The 24,107-nt window shown below is 38.1% G+C and overlaps 1 protein-coding gene across 1 annotated transcript in view; it reads left to right on the top strand.

The window, feature by feature from the left end:
• KCNH5 (potassium voltage-gated channel subfamily H member 5) overlaps positions 1 to 24,107 on the top strand; it is a 401,757-nt gene that overhangs the window by 301,346 nt on the left and 76,304 nt on the right. Inside the window, exon 10 of the mRNA XM_004010706.6 lies at positions 11,950 to 12,146. Within this exon, the coding sequence (XP_004010755.2) occupies positions 11,950 to 12,146 (197 nt within the window). The remainder of the gene's footprint in view (positions 1 to 11,949; positions 12,147 to 24,107) is intronic.

The raw sequence follows: 24,107 nt of genomic DNA, 5'->3' as shown, positions 1-24,107 counted from the left end.
TGCTCAAACTACCACACAATTGCACTCATCTCACATGCTGGTAAAGGAATGCTCAAAATTCTCTAAGCCAGGCTTCAACAATATGTGACCCATGAACTTCCATATGTACAAGCTGGTTTTAGAAAAGGCAGAGGAACCAGAGATCAAATTGCCAACATCTGCTGGATCATCAAAAAAAGCATGAGGGATCCAGAAAAACATCTATTTCTGCTTTATTGACTATGCCAAAGCCTTTGACTGTGTGGATCACAACAAACTGTGGAAAATTCTGAACGAGATGGGAATACCAGACCACCTGACCTGCCTCTTGAAAAACCTATATGCAGGTCAGGAAGCAACAGTTAAAACTGGACATGGAACAACAGACTGGTTCCAAATAAGAAAAGGAGTACCTCAAGACTGTATACTGTCACTGTGCTTATTTAACTTATATGCAGAGTACATCATGAAAAATGCTGGGCTGGAGAAAGCACAAGCTGGAATCAAGATTGCTGGGAGAAATATCAATAACCTCAGATATGCAGATGATACCACCCTGATGGCAGAAAAGAATGAAGAAGCCAGTGCTCTGCAGTGTCAGTGAGTCACCCTAGGTCACACCTAGAAAATGAATGGTGGGTGTAGGATTTGAACCCAGATTTGTCTGACTCCATGTCCATTCTCTTAACTATCACATTTCAATGTGATAGTTAATTTCTTTACCAGGAATTTTAAAATAGAATTTGAAATTTTGGTTTAATCTTGACGAAAATTAGAGTGCCGAATATTACCTTTACCACTTTGTTCCCTTTTACTAAAAATATTTTTTTCTGGAAATTCTCTCAAGGTCCAGTGGTTAAGATTCTGCTCTTCCATTCAGGGGCCATGGGTTTGATCCATTGTTGAGGAACTAAGATCCCACATGCCACACAGCCAAAAATAAGCTTTTCTTTTCTTCTAACAACATTATTAAATACCATACCAGTAATTAACACAAAATCGTAAATTGACTATTTACGATTAAACAAATCAATTAATAAATTAAATAAATTAAATTTATTAATAATTTAATTGATAAATTAAATAAATCAATTGCTTAATTGTGAATCAATAAAGAATAAATCATATCTTTAAAAAAAGTACCATAAAAAGTAAAGTGTAAAAGGGCTTCCCTGGTGGCTCAAGAGGATAAAGCGTCTGCCTGCAATGCAGGAGACCTGGGTTCTATCCCTGGGTCAGGAAGATCCCCTGCAGAAGGAGATGGCAACCCACTCCAGTATTCTTGCCTGGAGAATCCCATGGACGGAGGAACCTGGTAGGCTATATATAGTCCGTGGTGTCACAAAGAGTTGGACACAACTGAGTGACTTCAATTTACAGTTTTTTTTTGTTTGTTTTGTTTTTTTTTACCCAAGTGTAAGATGGTTAATCAGCTACTAAATGTCTACAGATATGGCCCTGCTCCAAGTGACTAGTTTACCCCATAAAGGTGTTTAGGTCTGCGGAGAACTGACATGAGCCCTCAGAACATAAGATGAGGATATTAAGTTCTGTCTTTCATGTGGGTATTGGAAAATTTCAGAGTCCAACTAGTTGGTGGGTATGAATGTGGTGGATGCATCACGATTGCAAGAATGGCTACAAATCTTTTCAGTTTCTTCCATGAAGACATGGAGTCTATTTTTCCACTCCTTGAGTTTGTACTGGTCTTGTGACTTGTCTCAGTTCCTATGCTTAATCCTCCACTCTTCCCTTAAGTGCTAACAGTTCCTGGATAGAGTTGGAAGGCTTGTCTTGCTTTTCTCATTGCTCTTCTGTTTTTCTGAAGTCATGGCATCCGTGTTTAGAACGCTTCATCTTTATTTTTCTAGATTTCTTATACCTACCTACATACCAGTGTCTTGCTCCCACTATGCTTCTCTACTCTGCCTTCCCTTAGTCAAGCCCATTATTTCATATTTTCTCAAAAAGTATCAAGTGTGCTTTAGCCTTTAAGAAATTGAAAGTTTAATTAATTACAAGTTCAATAAGTTGGTTTTGTTTTGTCACTGAGATCAAAGCTAGTAAATTGTAGGTGTTGGTTGACTTGCTCTGTGAATGCCATTGAGAAGTCAGTCTTCTTTTGGTATATGGAGGTGGAGGTGTTAGTGAGTAGGTGCACATCAAAACTACTAGAATTTTTTAATTTGTAAACTAAAAACAGGTTCATAAAGTATAACAATATAAACATATAACCTAATGAAGCTCTGTAGTTCAAAGATCCTGTGACTGTCTCACAGGTCAAGCGAAAGACCTTGTACAATCTCCATCCACCTGGGAGAAGTTACACCTTGTGATCCATTCCAAACACCAAGTTTAATTCACCTACTTCTGAATTTGATCTATCATTTAAATCTACAAGTTCCTCCTTTACCCCTTTCTTTTCTTTATAATTGTTTGCTGAAGACCCTGAGCCCTTTGTCCTGCAGAGTTCCCAGTCTGGACTCTGCTGATTGCATCCTGACTGTCATTTAGCAGGTTTCTCCATCCTGTCTATTTCCTGTCAACTAGCAGCTGGATCCAGAGCCCTGATCAGACTCAGGTTCAATCCCTTTGCAAGATTATAAGTGGGTCTGTGTTCCTTCATCAGATGACACGTATTTTTGTCTTTAGCTGTATTTTTGTTTTGTTAGCAGCTGTCATGGAGAAGGCAATGGCACCCCACTCCAGTACTCTTGCCTGGAAAATTCCATGGACGGAGGAGCCTGGAAGGCTGCAGTCCATGGGGTCGCTGAGGGTTGGACACAACTGAGGGACTTCACTTTCACTTTTCACTTTGATGCATTAGAGAAGGAAATGGCAACCCACTCCAGTGTTCTTGCCTGGAGAATCCCAGGGATGGGGGAGCTGGTGGGCTGCCGTCCATGGGGTCACACAGAGTCGGACATGACTGAAGTGACTTAGCAGCAGCAGCAGCAACTGTCACTACTCAATGCCTAGCTCCATTAACTCATTGGGAGTTGCAAAAGGGAATTATTCTAGTTTATATTTTTGTTTTTGATTGGAATGCTTTTATAGAGAGTTACCTCTCAACTACTATTTGGTTACCCAGTATGCAGTTCACAGGAGAAGGAAATGGCAACCCACTCCAGTATTCTTGCCTGGAGAATCCTAGGGACAGAGGAGACTGGTGTGCTGCCGTTTATGGCAGAGTCGGACACGACTGAAGCGACTTAGCAGCCGCATGCAGTTCACATAGGAGTGACTGTGCATATACTTAATACTTTTCCATTATTTACCAGCTTTTAAGATAGCCAGTTGGTTTCTTGTCCTTTAAGGGTACCTAGATAGTTCCTTAAAAATATCTTTATGGACTAATGAATTTAAACAAATGAATTTTAGTGCATTACAATTTTGACCACTGTTGAAATGCCAGTGTCCTGTCTTTGCCAAGTTAGAGCCCCTTCAAGTTGGCTCCTATGTCTTTTTGATACAGTAGTCTTTGATGACTTCATTGCTATGCAGTATGAGCAGATCCTCATCCTGTATAAATCTGCCTCACACCTGATGCATTTCTCCAAGAAGCTTGAAATCATTTTTTGTAAAATTTATTTCACAGTTTTGGTCCTACAGATATTCACAGCTACTAAGTCAGTCATTGTTTCTTGGTCCATTTAATAAATAAAATGAGGAGAAAGACGTATCTGTGTCTGTGTCTCTGTATATATGTATATATACACCCATATATATAGATAGATAAATAAAAATAAAATTTCTAATGAGTTAATACAGATTATATTTAGCTAAAATTCAGTATAGTAGGGCTTTATTTATTCACTTCTGTATTACATCTTCAACTACTTCTTCCATATTAAGAATGCTGGGGATGATCAAATTACAGTATTGCATAAATGCTCAGTTGCTTTATGTGACATTACAAATATAGCAACCTCAGAATAACAATACTAATACCATTACCACCAGTATAATTACTGAAAATACATATAAAGATTTTTGCATATGCTTGTTTTCCCATTCTTCCCCATCCGTCATTATTTTTAGCAGCTGTACTAGCTCTATATTTTCAGAGCCTATAGCATAGCATACTGTACCCTTTCCCTTTAACCTTTGTTTAGTCTTAATTCTGCAAGTAACTATATAGTTAGGGCTACCACTAGTCTGTATCAGTGTCTCTCTAGGTAATTTAGTTGTCTAAAGGATATTCACTAATCTTGGGAAAAATCCATGGGAGCAAAATCCCTGAGCTCTTGAAAATCAGTTTTGCTTGGTATGGAATTCTTGGTTCATATTTCTTCCTAGACTATTTTAAATATGTTACTCCCTCGATCTCACTCGAATCAATAGACAAATCATGGAGCTTTTGTTTTCTACTATCATGCCCTTTGTATCTTTCTTTCCTCTTTAATCTTGTCACTGTCTTAACTTGTGATGAGTGGTTGTGAGGCAAGGTGAAGTCACATGTCTGTAATCTCTGAAATATCATATGGTTGTCTCTCAGTGATGTAACAGTACTTCCTTTGACACTCTTCATACCATCACTAAAGCACCGAATAGGCCATGACTGTCTTTACTTGAAACAGTTCTGGTGGTTCTGTCTTTCGAACAGGATGAAGCAAACTGTTGCACAGCACTAAAGTTTCTCCCTCTTGGATGCTCTTTTTTTCCTCTAGACGTGGCCTTCTCTCTACATCCCATAGGGTTCTAGTATTGGGGTAACACTGCTCATCATGCCCTGGGCAAATCATGTTCATGCTGCTCTTGCACAAAAAAAATACTGCTCTTCTCTCAAAGACTCCACTGTGATTAAACTCACACACTATTTTACTTGTGAGGTCTTAACGAAACTCCCTTGAATTACAAATAAACATTTTCTCTTATGTACTTTGTCATTCCTGATCCTACAGTACTTATAATTTTTGGACATGTCTCTTGTATTATATACTTAAAAATTCTTGAGAGCAGGATTTCTATTTTCTGCATGTCTTTTCCCCCACAGTATAAAACGCATTTTCTAGCTTAAGTGTAGTGCTAGAGTTAGGGTTAGGATGCTGGCTGCATTCATTGAATGGGGTGAAGTGGACAGCCATCATTTCTCCCATTTGACAGGTGTGAAAGTAGTATGAAATTATAATAAGTCTCAACTCTGAATGCTTTCTTTGAAAGAGAAAATAGAATTTTAAGACTCAACTACTTTTTAATTTAGTCTCTTTCTTAGACTTAAAAAAAAATAATATGCTACTAACTTTCTTGATTTGGACACATGTTCGGATTTCTGTATATAACCAATTTGTTCTTAATACTAATAGTGCCAAATTCAGGATTTTCAGCCTGCTTATTACCACATCTTCTACCTTCGCAAAGGTAGCTGCCATTGTCCTTCACGTATTCATCAGAATACTTTGTTTTTATACATCCACTTAGTGAGAACTATTTGGCTCAATCTTTGTGCATGTCAATAAAAATTCGTAAGCTAAATCAGTAATTTTTTAGGTAGATAAGAATTATTTGCTTCTCTCAAGGTGTCAGATTTGCATCTGTTATAATTTTTCAACAAGATGACTTTGAAGATCAATCACTAAAGACTGGCAGGCATCAGTTCTAAATGTTTCAAAAACTCTATTCTAACACACCTATATAATCTCTAAGTTTTAGTGCTCATCATGTTCTTTTCCTTCAAAATATTACTTTATGACATTTGCTGTTTATAAAGTCAAAGTCAATTTAAAATCACACAATTTAAGAACTCTTAGTTTTGTTAATTTATAAATGAATTTTTGTGCATATGAATTCACAATAAAGTTCATGAGCCGACTACAACAATCTGTTATAGTGAAGGGCTGACTAATAAAAGTAAATAGGTGAATTAAGTCCATTCTATAGAAGAATTGTTAAATAGAGCTATCACTGTATCACATATAGTCACAGAAAACTACCTAAGTAGCCTCAAGCACTCTATTTTTAGGAATTCATTGGCTATAGTGGATCGCTGTACTCATTGATGAATAACTGAGATAATTTTTATGAATTCATTTTATCTATATCATCAACTCATCAAATGACGTGTTTCACATTAAAATAAAAACACTGTAAAATCAGCACATCAGGGGACTGGCATACTATGATCTGTATTACTCCTTTAATTATGTTGTAACTATTTGTCTCTATTTTGTCTTAAATTTTCCAGCTTTCTGCTGTATAAATTGTTAACATTTTCTTCTATTTTACAATCCAGTTTCCTGTGGTTTAGAAGTGAAATGATTCATAAGACTTGATGCAAAGAACTGAGAAAATATAAATAGACCAAACAACAACTTTCATGTAGAGTGTGAGCTTTTCTACTAATTTTAGCACTTTGGGAGAAGGTTAGTTTTCTCAAACTCTAAAATGTTTATAGATGAAACTATTTGCACCCAGAGGGAGCTGACCTAAAAACTAATATCAAATATTCTATAGTTAAGAGGATGAACAGGATTTCCCAGTTCTAAAAGTGTACAAAGCCTTTGTGATGAAAAAAAGGGTGTTTTTCTATTCGACAGTCCATACATAACCCTGTGTCTTCACTGCTGTGATTCCTGCATGTTACTCAGCATAAATGTGCATAATATTTCCTGAGGAACATTAGTCAGGTTGTAAATTTGTTAGTTGAGTTATGTGACAACCATCTTCCCACAAGTGCCTTAAAAGTTGTGAATTAAGTGACTGTTAGGTGATATGGAAAACTGGATAAAGAAAAATAGTTTGATTAATGTCTGATTGATATATTGTATCCTAATGGAAATTCTGTATTATAAAACAATCAGTATTGCTTATATGTAACACGAGTTGTCATGTTTGGAGCAGGATAATCCATATTTATCAGTTTTGCTATGCTTCTCTAGACATTTTTTAGGGAGAGGAGCAGAGGCTAATTTTACTGTGGTTGAGTCAGTTAACTTCCCGTGTTACTTTTCAGCCTCATAGACTTTTTATTTCCCCATGATACTAAAAAAGATAAAGAATTTAAATTTTAAAATGTTGATAGAAATATGGTGAGAATTTTAATTTCATCGATTTAGGTAAAATAAAACATATAACAGACATTTGAATGCCTCCACAATTTAAAATGATCTATAGTGGCAAAGGGAAATTTATGTATGTATTGAGTATCTTTTATCTATTGATGATACACTTATTTATTAATGGATATTTATTTACTGTTCTGCAGATATGTGTACCTACTTTATTAATTCAGTCCCACTAAAAACTATAAGGAAAAACATCTGTGAACATAATTTGTTATTTTTATATAAAAAATTCATCAGAAAAAATTTAGAAAACAAAAAGTAGAGAGAAGGAAAACAATAAACACATCACTTGAAGCCAATTTCTGAAATAGTTATATGCATTTTCTTTTGTCTTATGTCCCTTTTGATTTTTAACACAATTTATTATCAATTGATAAATAATAGTAACCTATAATATACCCTATAGACTAACATAGAATAATAAAACATAATAATTTTGTGTCCATCAAGATTACTCTTCTATAAGAAATTAAGGAATAGTAGATGTTTTATTGGAGGATAATTGCTTTACAGTGTTTTGTTGTTTTCTGCTGTGTAACATCAAGAATCAGTCATAACTCTATATTTATATCTCCTCCCTCTTGAAACTCCCTCCCACCCCACCCCTCTTCTCCTCTCTAAGTCGTCACAGAGTGCCAGGCTGGACTCCCTCTGTTACACAGCAGCTTCCCACTAGCTAGCTATTTTCACACATGGTAGTATGTATATGTCAATGCTACTTTCTCAATTCATTCTACCCTTTCCTTCCCCCTCTGTGTCCACAAGTCTGTCCTCTATATCTGTTTCTCTATTCCTTCTTCCCTGCAAATAGTTTCATGAGTACTAATTTTCTACATTCCATATATATGCTTTAATATATTCTATTTATTTTTATCTTTCTGTCTTATTTTACTCTGTATAACAGGATCTAGGTTTATCCACCTCACTACAACTGACTAAAATTTGTTCCTTTTTATGGCTGAGTAATATTCCATTGTATATATGTACCATACTTCTTTTATTCATTCATCTGTTGATAGACATCTAGGTTGCTTTTATGTCCTGATTATTGTAAGCAGTGCTGCAATGAACATTGTGGTACATGTGTCTTTTTGAATTGCTGTTTTTCTCAGCATATACACCCAGCATATATCTCAGCAGTTGGGATGCCTGGGTCATATGGTAGTTTTAGTCCTAGTCTTTTGAGGAATCTCCATTCTGTTCTCCAGAACGGCTTTATTTACATTCCGCTAACAGTGCAAGAGGCTTTCCTTTCCTCCACGTCCTCTTTAGAATTTATTGTTTGTAGATTTTCTTGATGATGGCCATTATGACTGGCATGATGTGTATCTCACTGTAGTTTTGATTTACATTTCTCTAATAATGACTTTGGCCATTTGATGCAAAGAGCTGACTCATTTGAAAAGACCCTGATGCTGGGAAAGATTGAGGGCAGGAGGAGAAGGGACAACAGAGGATGAGATGGCTGGATTGGATCACTGACTCAATGGACATGGGTTTGGGTGGACTCAGAGTTGGTGATGGACAGGGAGACCTGGTGTGCTACAGTTCATGGGGTCGCAGAGTCAGACACGACTGAGTGACTGAACTGAACTGAATAATGAGTGATGTTGAGATCTTTTCATGTTTTTATTGGCCATCTGTATGTCTTCTTTGGAGAAGTGTCGAGATAGACTTTTAATAGAAAATTCTATTAAATTTTAAGTTTCATTTTTGTGTACTTTACTATAGCTGTAACCGTAATTGTATCTTTATTTTTTGCTTAACATTATGAGATCTACATTTTTGCATGGAATTTCTGAAACTAGTTTGAATTCTCATGAATTAATATATACATAGCTATAGATTTCTGTTGTATTTGGATTTTTTAATTTATTTATTTTTGCCAATCTGAGGTTATAGTTAATAGCACTTCAGTGAATATTATATGCGTTTGTTTTAAATCTTTTGATTGAGTCCCAGAAGCAAAATTACTGAGTCAAAGACACTAATAATTATTGTTGTTGCTATACATGAAAATCAAATAGTTGAAAAGTAATGAGTATTTAAAAATAGGTCAGAGCTTGTAATATAAGTGATAGCTTGAGAAAACGTTTCAGAAATGATTCAGAAAGAAATGTAACCATTTGTCTCTCTTCAATGTAAAACCCAGTATAGAAAGAGTAACAATGGCAATAGTGGGAAAGGAATCACAATAGTGGCTCAAAGCAGCCCTTTAAAAGTCCTGTTATTTCCATAACACCGGGGACTATAATAATATAATAGTTTATTTCTTCTGGTTAAAAAATAGCACACGTAAATTAAAAGATGTAGTAAAACTGATCCATTATCTTGATGTGAAGAACAAACTCTTTTCCTGATGCTGGAAAAGATCGAGGGCAAGATGAAATGGGAGCCACAGAGAATGAGATGGTTGGATGACATCACTGACTCGATGGACATTAGTCTGAGTAAACTTAGGCAAATAGTAAAGGACAGGGAAGCCTGGCGTGCTGCAGTTCATGGGGTCACAAAGAGTGTGACACAACTTTGCGGCTGAACAACAACAATTATCCTTTTACAAGAAAACCTACTATTTGATACATTTGCTTTGTGTGTGTTTCTGGGAAGAAGAGGGTGCCTAACCAGTCCATTCTGAAGGAGATCAGCCCTGGGATTTCCTTGGAAGGAATGATGCTGAAGCTAAAACTCCAGTACTTTGGCCACCTCATGTGAAGAGTTGACTCATTGGAAAAGACTTTGATGCTGGGAGGGATTGGGGGCAGGAGGAGAAGGGGCCGACAGAGGATGAGATGGTTGGATGGCATCACTGACACAATGGACGTGAATCTGAGTGAACTCCGGGAGTTGGTCATGGAGAGGGAGGCCTGGCGTGCTGCGATTCATGGGGTTGCAAAGGGTTGGACACGACTGGCTGACTGAACTGAACTGAACTGAACGTGAGGTTATACTATATGTATGATTTAATATTCTGCTTTTATTATTTCACATAATGTGAACATTTCTCTGTCATTTTTATGAGACTGTCACACTGACTCCTGTGCTGAGGCAAATTTGCTGTCACTTTAAAAAATTATGATGTTTAGTGGCTGCATGATATTCCATCAGTTATTTATTTATTTTTACTCACATTTATATTGTTTCTACTCTTTCTGGCAATTATAAATATCACTTCAGTGAACTCGGTACTTCAGATAATGCAATTGAAATAAATACCTGTAATTGGAATTGCCAGTTTAAAGAAAATGGAGCTCTAAAATTCATCTGTGTTGAGGGGAGGTAGGGTTTATCTTTTAAATTTCTATGGTTAAAGTCTCCCTGGATTGTTTTGATGCTGTATCAGCCCAGACATCTTATTTGGCTCTCAGGTCCCTAATCCTTCCTTGAACAAATATGTGACTGTCATACAGTTAAGCTGTTCATCAGCAGCTTAAAAGGTCATCATCGCTAACTAAAAAGGAAATGTTGGGAGAATCTGGAAACAAATGAGATTGCTCAATATTTATTAAGTATCTATCATGGTTGTTTTATGATGATCATTTGATCACATAGTGGTTTTAACTACCCCCTCAGTGATATATGTGTTTTCTCTCTCCATCCCAGAGTGGCTCTTGGTTCTATAAGGATTTCCAAACTTTCTGTGTGGGGTAGGCAAAGAATCCATAATCTCACTTAACCTCAGCCTCTCTTTCTGTCTCTTTTTCTCTCTCTCTCTTTTTCTCTCATTTATCTGGTTGCATGCTATCTTTTCTCTGTTGGTCTGATGCCTGACGTGTTATAAGGCATCTTTCTTCTTCCTTAGTTCCTGTCAGTTCTGACTTTAATCTTCATGATGAGAGCGTTTTAATCTTCACTTTAATCTTCACTTATCTCTGTGGTTAGAGTACATAAAAAATAAATCTTTGAAAGAGTGACTGTAGAAAGATATTTTTTTCCCTCCTGGATATATTCCCCATCTTTTTCACTTTAAAACCTTCTCTTTCCTGCAGAAGAATGGAGAACACAGTTGATGGCCCTTCACAAGCCAGGGGCACGTATGGAAGTGCCTCAGCAGAAAAACCTTTTAGCACTTACTCTGAAGCTTCCTCATTTCCCTGTGTTTGGGCAACTAAGTACTCTTGACTCAGGATGGTGAACTGTTGATTTCAGCTCACCAGTGGGTGTTGCTCTGAAGTAAATAGTTGATTTCTGTGTTCTATTATTTTAACATCCACATTTGACTACAGTACAGCACTCTTTATGGAACTGTTTATGGCATAGCAAATCTGGGCCTCTGTGTCTTACCCAGCTTAATTTATTTGGTTCTGTAATTGTGAACTAGAGCTCTCTCCAGGGGCTCTGAAGCTGTGCATGAGGTTTAGTTCTGTGAAGAGGGAAAGGCATCCTTGGAGAATCAGTTTTGGTGAGCTTTTGTTTGCCTCCAGCACAAGCCCTAGGTGCTGAATAATTTATGTTTAATATATGTCGAGTCAGTTCCAGATTTATAAAGCTATAACAGGAGGTTCTTGCATATTGCATTTTACTGTCATTTCTACCAGAAGGAGCAGAAGAAAAGATGAAACTGAGAAGTCACCTTTGCTCCTTTTAGTCAGAATGGGAAAAGTTAAGGTGGCAGAAGGTAATAAAACTATTTCTTAAAATGAGGTTCTTGGCTTCTCTGTTGGATTTCGTTTATTCATGTCACTCTAGATTTCCATCAAAGACTGAATTTAGGATGATGTTACTTTACATATTATATGAAAGTGTTGTGCATTGTTATATGTGCATATGTGGTGTTGCATACTTAGACTTTAAATTACGTTCAATGATCAGTAACATATGAAACTGAATTCGAAAAAAGAACATGACTAGGATAAAAAAAAAATAGTGTAGATACTTGAATGTATGAATCTTAACTATTTTCCAGGGAAAGGAGATGTGTTTGGAGACATCTTCTGGAAGGAAACTACCCTTGCTCACGCATGTGCCAATGTCCGAGCGCTGACATACTGTGACCTCCACATCATCAAGCGAGAAGCCTTGCTTAAAGTCCTGGACTTTTATACAGCTTTTGCAAACTCGTTCTCAAGGAATCTCACTCTTACTTGCAATCTAAGAAAACGGGTAAGTTGTCTGGATCCATTTCCACTTACTAGCCTCTAGCGGGTTAATACGTTATATTCTATTAGTTAAAGAGTGGTATAGTGATTTTATTTTGTAGTAGTACATTCCCATCAATGTAAAGTGACATAATTTTCCCCCTTTCTTTTTATTTTGCTTACTTTTTAAAGGAGTGATAAAAACCCTGAATACATGGATAAAGGTTTGAATATCTATTATTTAAATGTAAAATGAAAAATGGACCTGAGGAGGAACAAACTGTTCTATAATATAATTAGTTAATTCCTGGGGTTTATAATACTGCTGTAAAATTAATATCAGTGTCTCTTACTTTATTATGTGAGTCTTTTAAAGCTTCTAAGTTTAATCAAACTGGTTGCCTACTTTATATTCCTAACTCTCTTTACGCCCTCCCTCTCATTTAATAATCAATTCATAAAGCTCATTTCCCATTAATTCTTTCAAAGTACACTATCTCAAAAAATAACAAGCCATACTGACATATCCTACAAATAGATACAGGAATCCTTTACTTTGTGTGGCTGCTGCAAATTTAATCTTCTTGCTGTTTTCTTTTTTATTGATGAGTGTGGCACAAATTTAATTTGCATAAAGAATTCTTCTAGCTCTGATTTATAGGTCATTGGACATTGGTGAGGGCTCTTTTATTGCCAAGACTGAAATAGACGTTTGGATAACTGCACTTAAGGAATTTCATCTAAGATGATTGCCTGTCTGCAGTGAAGTATTATGAAATAACAAGCCTTCCCTTCCACCAACCCCTTAAATAGAACCTTCCTGCTAGTTAACATAGAGAAAAAAAATCAATCCAAGTGGCAAATTAACATCTATACTGCATCAACATAGAAATGAGCATAAGCAAATCAATACAATTCTCTACTCAGGGTTCTAAGAGGGGATAAGACTGCAGGAGTCCTATTCATACTAGTGTCACAACACTTGATTTATATTTGAAAAGCGGTTTCAGTTTATATTTTGTTAACAAATAGTTATTGAGCATCCACAACCTGAAAGACAAAATGTAAAGAGCTATAGAGAACATGAGGCCTGAATAACACAGTCTTTACGCTCAAGGAGCTGACAGGCGAGTGTGAATGTTATGTGAAATGCAAATATGTGAAACATCTCTTTGTACAAGTAATTGGGATTTAAAGTAATGATAAACCTGGGAGACTGGTGCCAAATATGAACTAAACAGAGCACCTGCTCCTTCATTGGGGAGATCGGAGTCCTGTCTGTTATTACACAGAAATACGTCTCTTCACTCTGTGCTCTACCTTTTCCAGTGACAAATTCCTCTTCTACAAGGCTGCCTGGTGGATATTTGAAACTCATATCTAATTAAATCTTCCGAATATACAGTTTGCCAGTTTTGAAATCTTCCCACATACTACAAACTTACCATAACCTGGATCTGTCCTTACAGTCCTCAGGGCAGATATTATTTGTCACTGCCCTCTTCTAAGTATTGTTGTTTATACATTATCTCATCTGATGTTTATAATATTCTTGTGGGGAAAAAGGGCAGTTGTTTTCCCTTCAAAACACATGGGAGGGATTAGTATTAAATAACCAAGTGATATACTTGCAATGTAAATGATTGCATCCCTCAAAGAGGGGTAATGAAGACAAAATAAACTTTAGTTCTTCAAAATGTGTTCATCACAGAACTCTATCATCTTTTTTTCCTTTCAAACATCTGAGCACATGCATATCACATGTGTCTGGGCACACACACACACACACACAGGTTATGAGAGCCAAGTGTGTGTAGCAGCATGTCTATCTCTGACAGGCATAGAAGTAGAGCAGAAAACTTGTGCTATTTTTTAATGGGACCCAGGAATTGTACACCTGCCTCTGTAGGTGCCAGTGTGTGAGTTAAATCAAATGACTTCTTCCCTTAATAACCTGTTCCTTGTTATAATATGTGTCAGGATTTTTGTTTGCTTGTTTTCAAAAAATATTCCCTGACCTTCTGTAATTGATGAATGGTGTCAATAACTTGAATATCGGGTCAGGTGTATTTCTCATCAGTGTCACTTTGTTCTCAGATAAAAGTATTTTCATAAATAACCAACACATCAACCAAAACATCAATTATTTGGCGCTCAGCTTTCTTCACAGTCCAACTCTCACATCCATACATGACCATTGGAAAAACTATAGCCTTGACTAGTCGGACCTTTGTTGGCAAACTAATGTCTCTGCTTTTCAATATGCTATCTAGGTTGATCATAACTTTCCTTCCAAGGAGTAAGCGTTTTTTAATTTCATGGCTGCAGTCACCATCTGCAGTGATCTTGGAGACCAAAAAAATAAGGTCTGACAATGTTTCTACTGTTTCCCCATCTATTTCTTATGAAGTGATGGGACCAGATGCCATGATCTTTGTTTTCTGAATGTTGAGCTTTAAGCCAACTTTTTCACTCTCCTTTTCACTTTCATCAAGAGGCTCTTTAGTTCTTCTTCACTTTCTGCCATAAGGGTGGTGTCATCAGCATATCTGAGGTGATTGATATTTCTCCCGGCAATCTTGATTCCACCTTGTGGTTCTTCCAGCATTTCTCATGATGTACTCTGCATAGAAGTTAAATAAGCAGGGTGACAATATACAGCTTTGGCGTACTCCTTTCCCTCTTCGGAACCAGTCTGTTGTTCCATGTCCAGTTCTAACTGTTACTTCCTGACCTGCATATAGGTTTCTCAAGAGGCAGATCAGGTGGTCTGGTATTCCCATCCGTTGAAGAATTCTCCACAGTTTATTGTGATCCACACAGTCAAAGGCTTTGGCATAATCAATAAGGCAGAAATAGATGTTTTTCTGGAACTCTCTTGCTTTTTCCATGATCCAGCAGATGTTGGCAATTTGATCTCTGGTTCCTCTGCCTTTTCTAAAACCAGTTTGAACATCTGGAAGTTCATGATTCATGTATTGCTGAAGCCTGGTTTGGAGAATTTTGAGCATTACTTTACTAGCATGTGAGATGAGTGCAATTGTGTGGTAGTTTGAGCATTCTTTGGCATTGCCTTTCTTTGGGATTGGAATGAAAACTGACCTTTTCCAGTTGTGTGGCCACTGCTGAGTTTTCCAAATTTGCTGGCATATTGAGTGCAGCACTTTCACAGCATCATCTTTCAAGATTTGAAATAGCTCCACTGGAATTCCATCACCTCCACTAGCTTTGTTCGTAGAGATGTTTTCTAAGGCCCACTTGACTTCACATTCCAGGATATCTGGCTCTAGGTGAGTGATCACACCATCATGATTATCTGGGTCATGAAGATCTTTTTTGCACAGTTCTTCCATGTATTCTTCCCACCTCTTCTTAATATCTTCTGCTTCTGTTAGGTCCAGACCATTTCTGTCCTTTATTGAGCCCATCTTTGCATGAAATGTTCCCTTGGTATCTCTAATTTTCTTGAGGAGATCTCTAGTCTTTCCCATTCTGTTGTTTTCCTTTATTTCTTTGCATTGATCACTGAGGAAGGCTTTCTTATCTCTTCTTGCTATTCTTTGGGACTCTGCATTCAGATGCTTATATCTTTCCTTTTCTCCTTTGCTTTTTACTTCTCTTCTTTTCACAGCTATTTGTAAGGCCTCCTCAGACAGCCATTTTGCTTTTTTGCATTTCTTTTCCATGGGGATGGTCTTGATCCCTGTCTCCTGTACAATGTCACGAATCTCCATCCATAGTTCATCAGGCACTCTATCTATCAGATCTAGTCCCTTAAATCTGTTTCTCACTTCCACTGTATAATCATAAGGTATTTGATTTAGGTCATACCTGAATGGTCTAGTGGTTTTCCTTACTTTCTTCAGTTTCAGTCTGAATTTGGTAATACGGAGTTCATGATCTGAGCCACAGTCAGCTCCTGGTCTTGTTTTTGCTGACTGTATAGAGCTTCTCCATCTTTGGCTGCAAAGAATATAATCAATCTGATTTCGGTGTTGACCATCTGGTGATGTCCTTGTGTAGAGTCTTATCTTGTGTTGTTAGAAGTGGGTGTTTGCTATGACCAGTGCATTTTCATGGCAAAACTGTATTAGTCTTTTCCCTGCTTCTTTCCATATCCAAGGCCAAATTTGCCTGTTACTCCAGGTGTTTCTTGACTCCCTACTTTTGCATTCCAGTCCCCTATAATGAAAAGGACATCTTTTTTGGGTGTTAGTTTTATATGTCTTGTAGGTCTTCATCAGTTCTGTTCAGTTCAGTCACTCAGTCATGTCCGACTCTTTGTGACCCCATGAATTGCAGCACACCAGGCCTCCCTGTCCATGACCAACTCCCGGAGTTCACTCAGACTCACGTCCATCGAGTCAGTGATGCCATCCAGCCATCTCATCCTCTGCCGGCCCCTTCTCCTCCTGCCCCCAATCCCTCCCAGCATGAAAGTCTTTTCCAATAAGTCAACTCTTCACATGAGGTGGCCAAAGTACTGGAGTTTCAGCTTTAGTATCATTCCTTCCAAAGAAATCCCAGGGCTGATCTCCTTCAGAATGGACTGGTTGGATCTCCTTGCAGTCCAAGGGACTCTCAAGAGTCTTCTCCAACACCATAGTTCAAAAGCATCAATTCTTTGGCGCTCAGTATGTCTTCATAGAACCGTTCAACTTCAGCTTCTTCAGCATTACTGGTTGGGGCATACACTTGCATTACTGTGATGTTGAATGGTTTGCCTTGGAAACGAACTGAGATCATTCTGTCGTTTTGAGATTGCATCCAAGTACTGCATTTCAGACTCTTTCGCTGACCATGATGGCTGCTCCATTTCTTCTAAGGGATTCCTGCCTGCAGTAGTAGATATAATGGTCATCTGAGTTAAATTCACCCATTCCAGTCCATTGTAGTTCACTGATTCCTAGAATGTTGACGTTCACTCTTGCCATCTCCTGTTTGACCACTTCCAATTTGCCTTGATTCATGGACCTGACATTCCAGGTTCCTATGCAATATTGCTCTTTACAGCATTGGACCTTGCTTCTATCACCAGTCATATCCACAACTGGGTATTGTTTTTGCTTTGGCTTCATCCCTTCATTCTTTCTGGAGTTATTTCTCCACTGATCTCCAGTAGCATATTGGGCACCTACTGACCTGGGGAGTTCCTCTTTCAGTATCCTATCATTTTGCATTTTCATACTGTTAATGGAGTTCTCAAGGCAAGAATACTGCAGAGGTTTGCCATTCTCTTCTCCAGTGGACCACATTCTGTCAGACCTCTCCACCATGCCCCACAGGGCATGCCTTAGTTTCATTGAGTTAGACAAGGCTGTGGTCCTAGTGTGATTAGATTGACTAGTTTTCTGTGATTATGGTTTCAGTGTGTCTGCCCTCTGATGCCCTCTTGCAACACCTACCGTCTTACTTGGGTTTCTCTTACCTTGGACCTGGGGTATCTCTTCACGGCTGCTCCAGCAAAGCGCAGCCACTGCTCCTTACCTTGGACGAGGGATATCTCCTCACCGCCACCCCTCTGGACCTTGTATGTGGAATAGCTCCTCTAGGTGCTCTGGTGCCCGCACAGCCATATAAGAGGTGGATGCAGATGAAAACAAAATCCAAACAAACAAAGCAAAAAAAGAGGTGGCTGTAGGAGTCAGGTAGACAACACACATGAGTTAAAACTATGTGTCTGTGAAAACCAGAGAACTCATTCCAAATGTGGAAGGGAAGCTGCTACTTATTTTGATTGTATTTGCCTTGGAATCCCAGTGAAACAAAACAGGTCTACCTGCCCTTGGTCAACAATTTGTGAACTGAATGGAATGATTTCATGAACCCTGATCTTATGATACTAGAAACCTGATTTTTTTACCTGGATCTTGTAAATTTGGATGAGAAAAATTATTACATTATTAATTTCTAAGTGGAATTTAGCTTTTCTCTCAATTATGAATGTTGATACCAAACTATGGTTTTATTAGTGGTACCAAAAGAGATTATGTTTTCATAGCACATTATTTTTGTTGAAGACATCCTGAAATGTTTATGCTAATCAGTGCTTCATAATTATGATGGTTATTAGACCTGCTGCTAGATGTGTTATTGTGTTAATAAAAAGGCACATAGATTATTGTTTTCTAAATTGCTTTTAATATTTTGATAATTGAATTTCATTATATTTCCTTTGCAACACTATGTATTTTGTTTTGTTTTGTTCTTTTAAGAGTTGTTAAAGCAACTCTTCTGGAATGAGGCCTATTTCACAGGCTTTACCAGACTTCTGGAGATTAAGACAGCACCCCCACTCCACTCCCCTCCCCACCCCCAATATGAGAGTCAGAAACTGGGCTAAGTTGAGCAAAAGAACTGATTGGTATATAGTTTTCAGTAATAATAAGGCAATTCTATAGTTTCCAATAAATTTAAACATATTCAGAAAAGGCATAGGAAAGCAGCAGAGGAAGGTTGCCATACTTTCTGACTTTATTCATAGATTATTTCCTTTACCAATCTAAGATACCATTTCCTGAAATGACTAAATTCTTTTATTAATTTGAGGACTGGCACTCAGTTATAGGCCCAGAAGGCACACAGCAAAACCAGTGAAGGTGATATCTAAGTTTTAAAGAATTCTAATCAGACTTTAAAAGTAACCATCAGGGAGGAGGGTTCAGGATGGGGAACACGTGTACAACCATGGCAGATTCATGTTGATCTATGGCAAAACCAATACAATATTGTAAAGTAATTCGCTTCCAATTAAAATAAATAAGTTTATATTAAAAAAATAAAATAAAAGTAACCATCATACTTCTGCTCATTCTGCCTCCTGTTATACACTGATATTTACTGTTTGTGTATAGAGTTAACCCAGCAGGCATGACTGCTAGACTTCGAAAGTCCTGTTTCTAAAGTGGGCCCTTGGCTGGCATTTGAGAACTTGAATTTTAAGATGGTTTCTAATACTTTGACAGGTAAGAGTAGCTCACTATGCCTACTGTTTGTTCAAACAATATGGTTCATGCTGGACATCTGCTTTCCTTCAAGGAGTGTGGAATTTTAGTATGTGCCAGACAGAGGATACCTATTGGCTAAACTCCAGTAAAATCCCTGGACACTGAGTCCATAATGAGCATCCCTGGTGGCAACACTTCACAAGTGTTGTCACAACTCATTGCTGGCGGAATTAGAGAGAGGACCCTTAGAGGCTTGTTCATGGAGGGGAGCCCATTGGATATTGATAAAAAATGATGCCAAACAGATGCTTGCCTGTTAGTTGTAGTTGCAAAGAAATGCCTCCATGTTGCCTCAGAGACTCCTCTTGCTTCTGGTTGATACTGCTTTTTACCATACATTTCTGTACCTTTAGTTCAAGACAGGGTAATCTGAAACACCTCAGTGATATTTTTTTAACCCTTGTATTAGTCTGCTCAGAAAGCCATAACGAAATAACACAGACTGGGTGGTTAAACAGAAATTTATTTTCTCACAAGATCTGGAGGCTACAAGTCCAAGATCAAGGTGCTGGCAGGGTTGGTGTCTGGTGGGAACTCTCTTGGGTCACAGATGGCTCCCCTCTTGCTGTGTCCTCACATGGCCGGCCAGTACTCTATGTTTGAGTGTGGGGAAAGAGACAGTGGACTCTCTGATGTCTCTTTTTATAAAAATTATAGACACAGACATAAAGGAAACATATGGACACCCGGTGGAGTGGTGAAGTGGTGGGTGTTGGGATGGAATGAGAAATTGGGATTGATGTATACACACTGCTGTGTATTGCATATGGGCTTCCCTGGTGGCTCAGCTGGTAAAGACTCCACCTGCAATACGATCCCTGGCTTGGGAAGATCCCCTGGAGAAGGGAAAGGCTACCCACTCCAGTATTCTGGCCTAGAGAATTCCATGGACTGTATAGTCCATGGGGTCGGAAAGAGTTGGACATGACTGAACAACTTCCACTTTATACAGTGTATATATATGCATGATGTATGAAGCAGAAAATATTGTTTGATTTCGTTTATATGAGGTACCTAGTATCGTCAAGTTCATAGAGTTAGAAAGTACATTTTTAGATGCCAGGGGTTGATGGGAAAAGGGGAAGTGTGATGGAGAGGGTGAGTGGGGAGTTAGTGTTTAATGGGGACAGAGTTCTAGTTTAGGAAGGGGAAAAATTCAGGAGATTGATGATGGGAAGGGTTCCACAATAATGTGAATGTACTTAGTGCCACTGAACTGTACAGTTAAATATGGTTCAGTTCAGTTCAGTCACTCAGTTGTGTCTGACTCTTTGCGACCCCGTAAATCGCAGCACGCCAGGCCTTCCTGTCCATCACCATCTCCTGGAGTTCACTCAGACTCACGTCCATTGAGTCCGTGATGCCATCCAGCCATCTCATCCTGGGTCGTCCCCTTCTCCTCCTGCCCCCAATCCCTCCCAGCATCAGAGTCTTTTCCAATGAGTCAACTCTTGACATGAGGTGTCCAAAGTACTGGAGCTTCAGCTTTAGCATCATTCCTTCCAAAGAAATCCCAGGGCTGATCTCCTTCAGAATGGACTGATTGGATCTCCTTGCAGTCCAAGGGACTCTCAAGAGTCTTCTCCAACACCACAGTTCAAACGCATCAAATCTTCAGCACTCAGCCTTCTTCACAGGCCAACTCTCACATCCATACATGACCACAGGAAAACCATAGCCTTGACTAGACGGACCTTAGTCGGCAAAGTAATGTCTCTGCTTTTGAATATACTGTCTAGGTTGGTCATAACTTTTTTTCCAAGGAGTAAGCGTCTTTTAATTTCATGTCTGCAATCACCATCTTCAGTGATTTTGGAGACCAAAAAAATAAAATCTGACAATGTTTCTACTGTTTCCCCATGTATTTCCCATGAAGTGATGGAACCAGATGCCATGATCTTCGTTTTCTGAATGTTGAGCTTTAAGCCAACTTTTTCACTCTCCTCTTTCACTTTCATCAAGAGGCTCTTTAGCTCCTCTTCACTTTCTGCCATAAGGGTGGTGTCATCTGCATATCTGAGGTGATTGATATTTCTCCCGGCAATCTTGATTCCAGGTTGTGCTTCTTCCAGTCCAGCGTTTCTCATGATGTACTCTGCATATAAGTTAAATAAGCAGGGTGACAATATGCAGCCTTGACGTACTCCTTTTCCTATTTGGAACCAGTCTGTTGTTCCATGTCCAGTTCTAACTGTTACTTCCTGATCTGCATACAGATTTCTCAAGAGGCAGGTTAGGTGGTCTGGTATTCCCATCTCTTTCAGAATTTTCCACAGTTGATTGTGATCCACACAGTCAAAGGCTTTGGCATAGTCAATAAAGCAGAAATAGATGTTTTTCTGGAACTCTCTTGCTTTTTTTGATGATCCAGCAGATGTTGGCAATTTGATCTCTGGTTCCTCTGCCTTTTCTAAAACCAGCTTGAACATCAGGGAGTTCATGGTAAACGTTTTGCTGAAGCCTAGCTTGGAGAATTTTGAGCATTACTTTACTAGCATGTGAGATGAGTGCAATTGTGTGGTAGTTTGAGCATTCTTTGGCATTGCCTTTCTTTGGAATTGGAATGAAAACTGACCTTTTCCAGTCCTGTGGCCACTGCTGAGTTTTCCAAACTTGCTGGCATATTGAGTGCAGCACTTTCACAGCATCATCTTTCAGGATTTGAAACAGCTCAACTGGAATTCCATCACCTCCACTAACTTTGTTCGTAGTGATGCTTTCTAAGGCCCACTTGACTTCACTTTCCAAGATGTCTGGCTCTATATTAGTGATCACATCATCGTGATTATCTGGGTCTTATATAGTTAAAATAGTATATTTTATGCTATGTAACTTTTACCACAATAAAAAAAGCAAAAAGAAAATTCCCCAGAGCAGTGGCCTACTCTTATGACCTCTTTTAACCTTTATTGCTTCCTTAGAGATCCCACCTTTAAGTATAGTCACATTAGGTGTTAGGGTTTCAATATGTGAATTGGGAAGGCAGGTAAGAAAAATTCAGTCCATAACAATCCTATTTTTTTTAATTAAATGTGAAGGAGTAATTTTTAGAAATATTCTAAAATCAAAAGTTACAGCTGAAATAGGTCTGTATTGCTGGGGATGTTCAGCAGTATCAATATTCAGCATTGTTTTGTTTTTTTTTTCCCCTCCTGGGAAGTGCATAATTATCGATACCTGATAAATGTTCTTGCACTTTGAATACAGGAATATGAGAAAGGATTCTCATTTAAATTTAGAAAAATTTCCAAGAATGATCAACACAAATGCTCAGTTGGAAAAACAGAAATAGAGGTATAGGTACATGTAGTGTTCTTTTCCCCATAAAGCCAGAATCCTCCACAGATGGCATTGTTTTTAAGTAGAGGGCAGTTGAAGCCAACTGGCAATTTCATGGATAAGCACAGTACCAATTCTGTATTTTAATGTGTCAGTGCTAAGAAATAGTGGTTTAGACTCACTCTTGCATTATCATAGGCTCAGAACTAAGTAATGGTGTTTCTTTCCAGACAGCATTCTTAAAATGGGAAATCCAGTGGCACAGAATGCCCTATTTTCTGTGAGCAATGAAGCATCTCTACAGCAGTTACCTTTTGTGGATGGAAAACATTCTGAAATTGGACATCAAACAAGTCTAAAGTATTTTATTGGTGTACATGTTTGTGGCCCCCACTTATTTTAATAGTCAAGACTGGCATCTTTGAAGAAATAGTTTAGAAATGTGATAATGGAAATTGCAGCTTCACTACCTTCTTTGCCCCCTTCCTGCCCATATCTGCTAGATAAAATATGGGAGCACATTCATTTCACAAATCCATATTTCTTAATCCCATGAAAAAGACATTAAGAAAACATTGTCCACAGTTGAAGCAAAAGATATATAAAACTCTGAAGTATTCTATATAGTACCTATGTTTACTTCTCTCACAGCATTGATTGTGATATTTTGGTTTCCTATCTACATTTTTGTTTTTTCAACAGAAAAACAAGCTTCCTAAAGAAGATATTTTCTGTAATCTCTTTATTGCCAGTGACCAGAATAGTACCTGTAGTGCTTGCTAATTGAAGGAGTGAAATATGAATCAGTCATGCTGCCCAGCACAGAATAATCTTGGTCATTCTGAGAAACAAATGATACCCTTGACAACTTTGGCAAAGAGCCTTATGAAATAGGATTATGAAAATGACTGTTACTAATTAGTGTTAAATCACAATTACAGTTAACTTCCAGCTGCAGTTTCTAACCATTTATGTCTGTAGATTCTGTATAATGCTAGTGTTCTCAGGATAGTAAAGCAATTTTATCACCACTGTTGAATGAATTAAGATCACCTGATGCCAGGGGCTATGTTTACCAGGACAGTGCCTTAATCTCATTCTAAATAACTTCCAAGAGCAAACTTTTTTTTTTTTTTTTAAATTTTGCAGTTTCCTTTGAAGAATCTGCACACCACACTTGAATCTGAGTAGAGTGGTGTTATAACTCTCATGACCTCAATTGAATATCAGGATTGCAAATTCACTGTGAACTACTGGCCCTGCTTGCAATTGCTCTGCTTACACGCTATGGTTTGTAGAACTTTCACCTCTAAACTGATGTAGTTTGCACACCACAGGCGTTATCTCATTTTAGCTTCATATCAACACTATAGGGAAGTGAACAAAGAGAGATGAGATGACTTGCTTGGGGCCACAGAGCTGATAGCGGTCCTGAGGCCCCAGCCTTGGTTTCCCAACTCCAAGATAGCTCTCATTTCACTAATGTTGGTAAAAAGGATCTGACTTTCAGCAATTCCAGACGTTTGTCATGCGCATTTAGATGAAGCAGAAACCTAATTATGTAGTCCTCTGAGCCTTTAAGCTGCTTCTATTTAGAGCTCTATGTTGGTCTGCTTCCAGACTGAAAAGAAACTTTCCCCACATTTAGTCACCAGGACATAGGTTCACAGATACGTTGCTCTTCAGTAATGCCTCCAAAG

The sequence above is a fragment of the Ovis aries genome, chromosome 7 (assembly GCF_016772045.2).
Source record: "Ovis aries strain OAR_USU_Benz2616 breed Rambouillet chromosome 7, ARS-UI_Ramb_v3.0, whole genome shotgun sequence".
NCBI lineage: Eukaryota > Metazoa > Chordata > Mammalia > Artiodactyla > Bovidae > Ovis > Ovis aries.
This window is presented reverse-complemented; position numbering and strand designations above follow the sequence as displayed.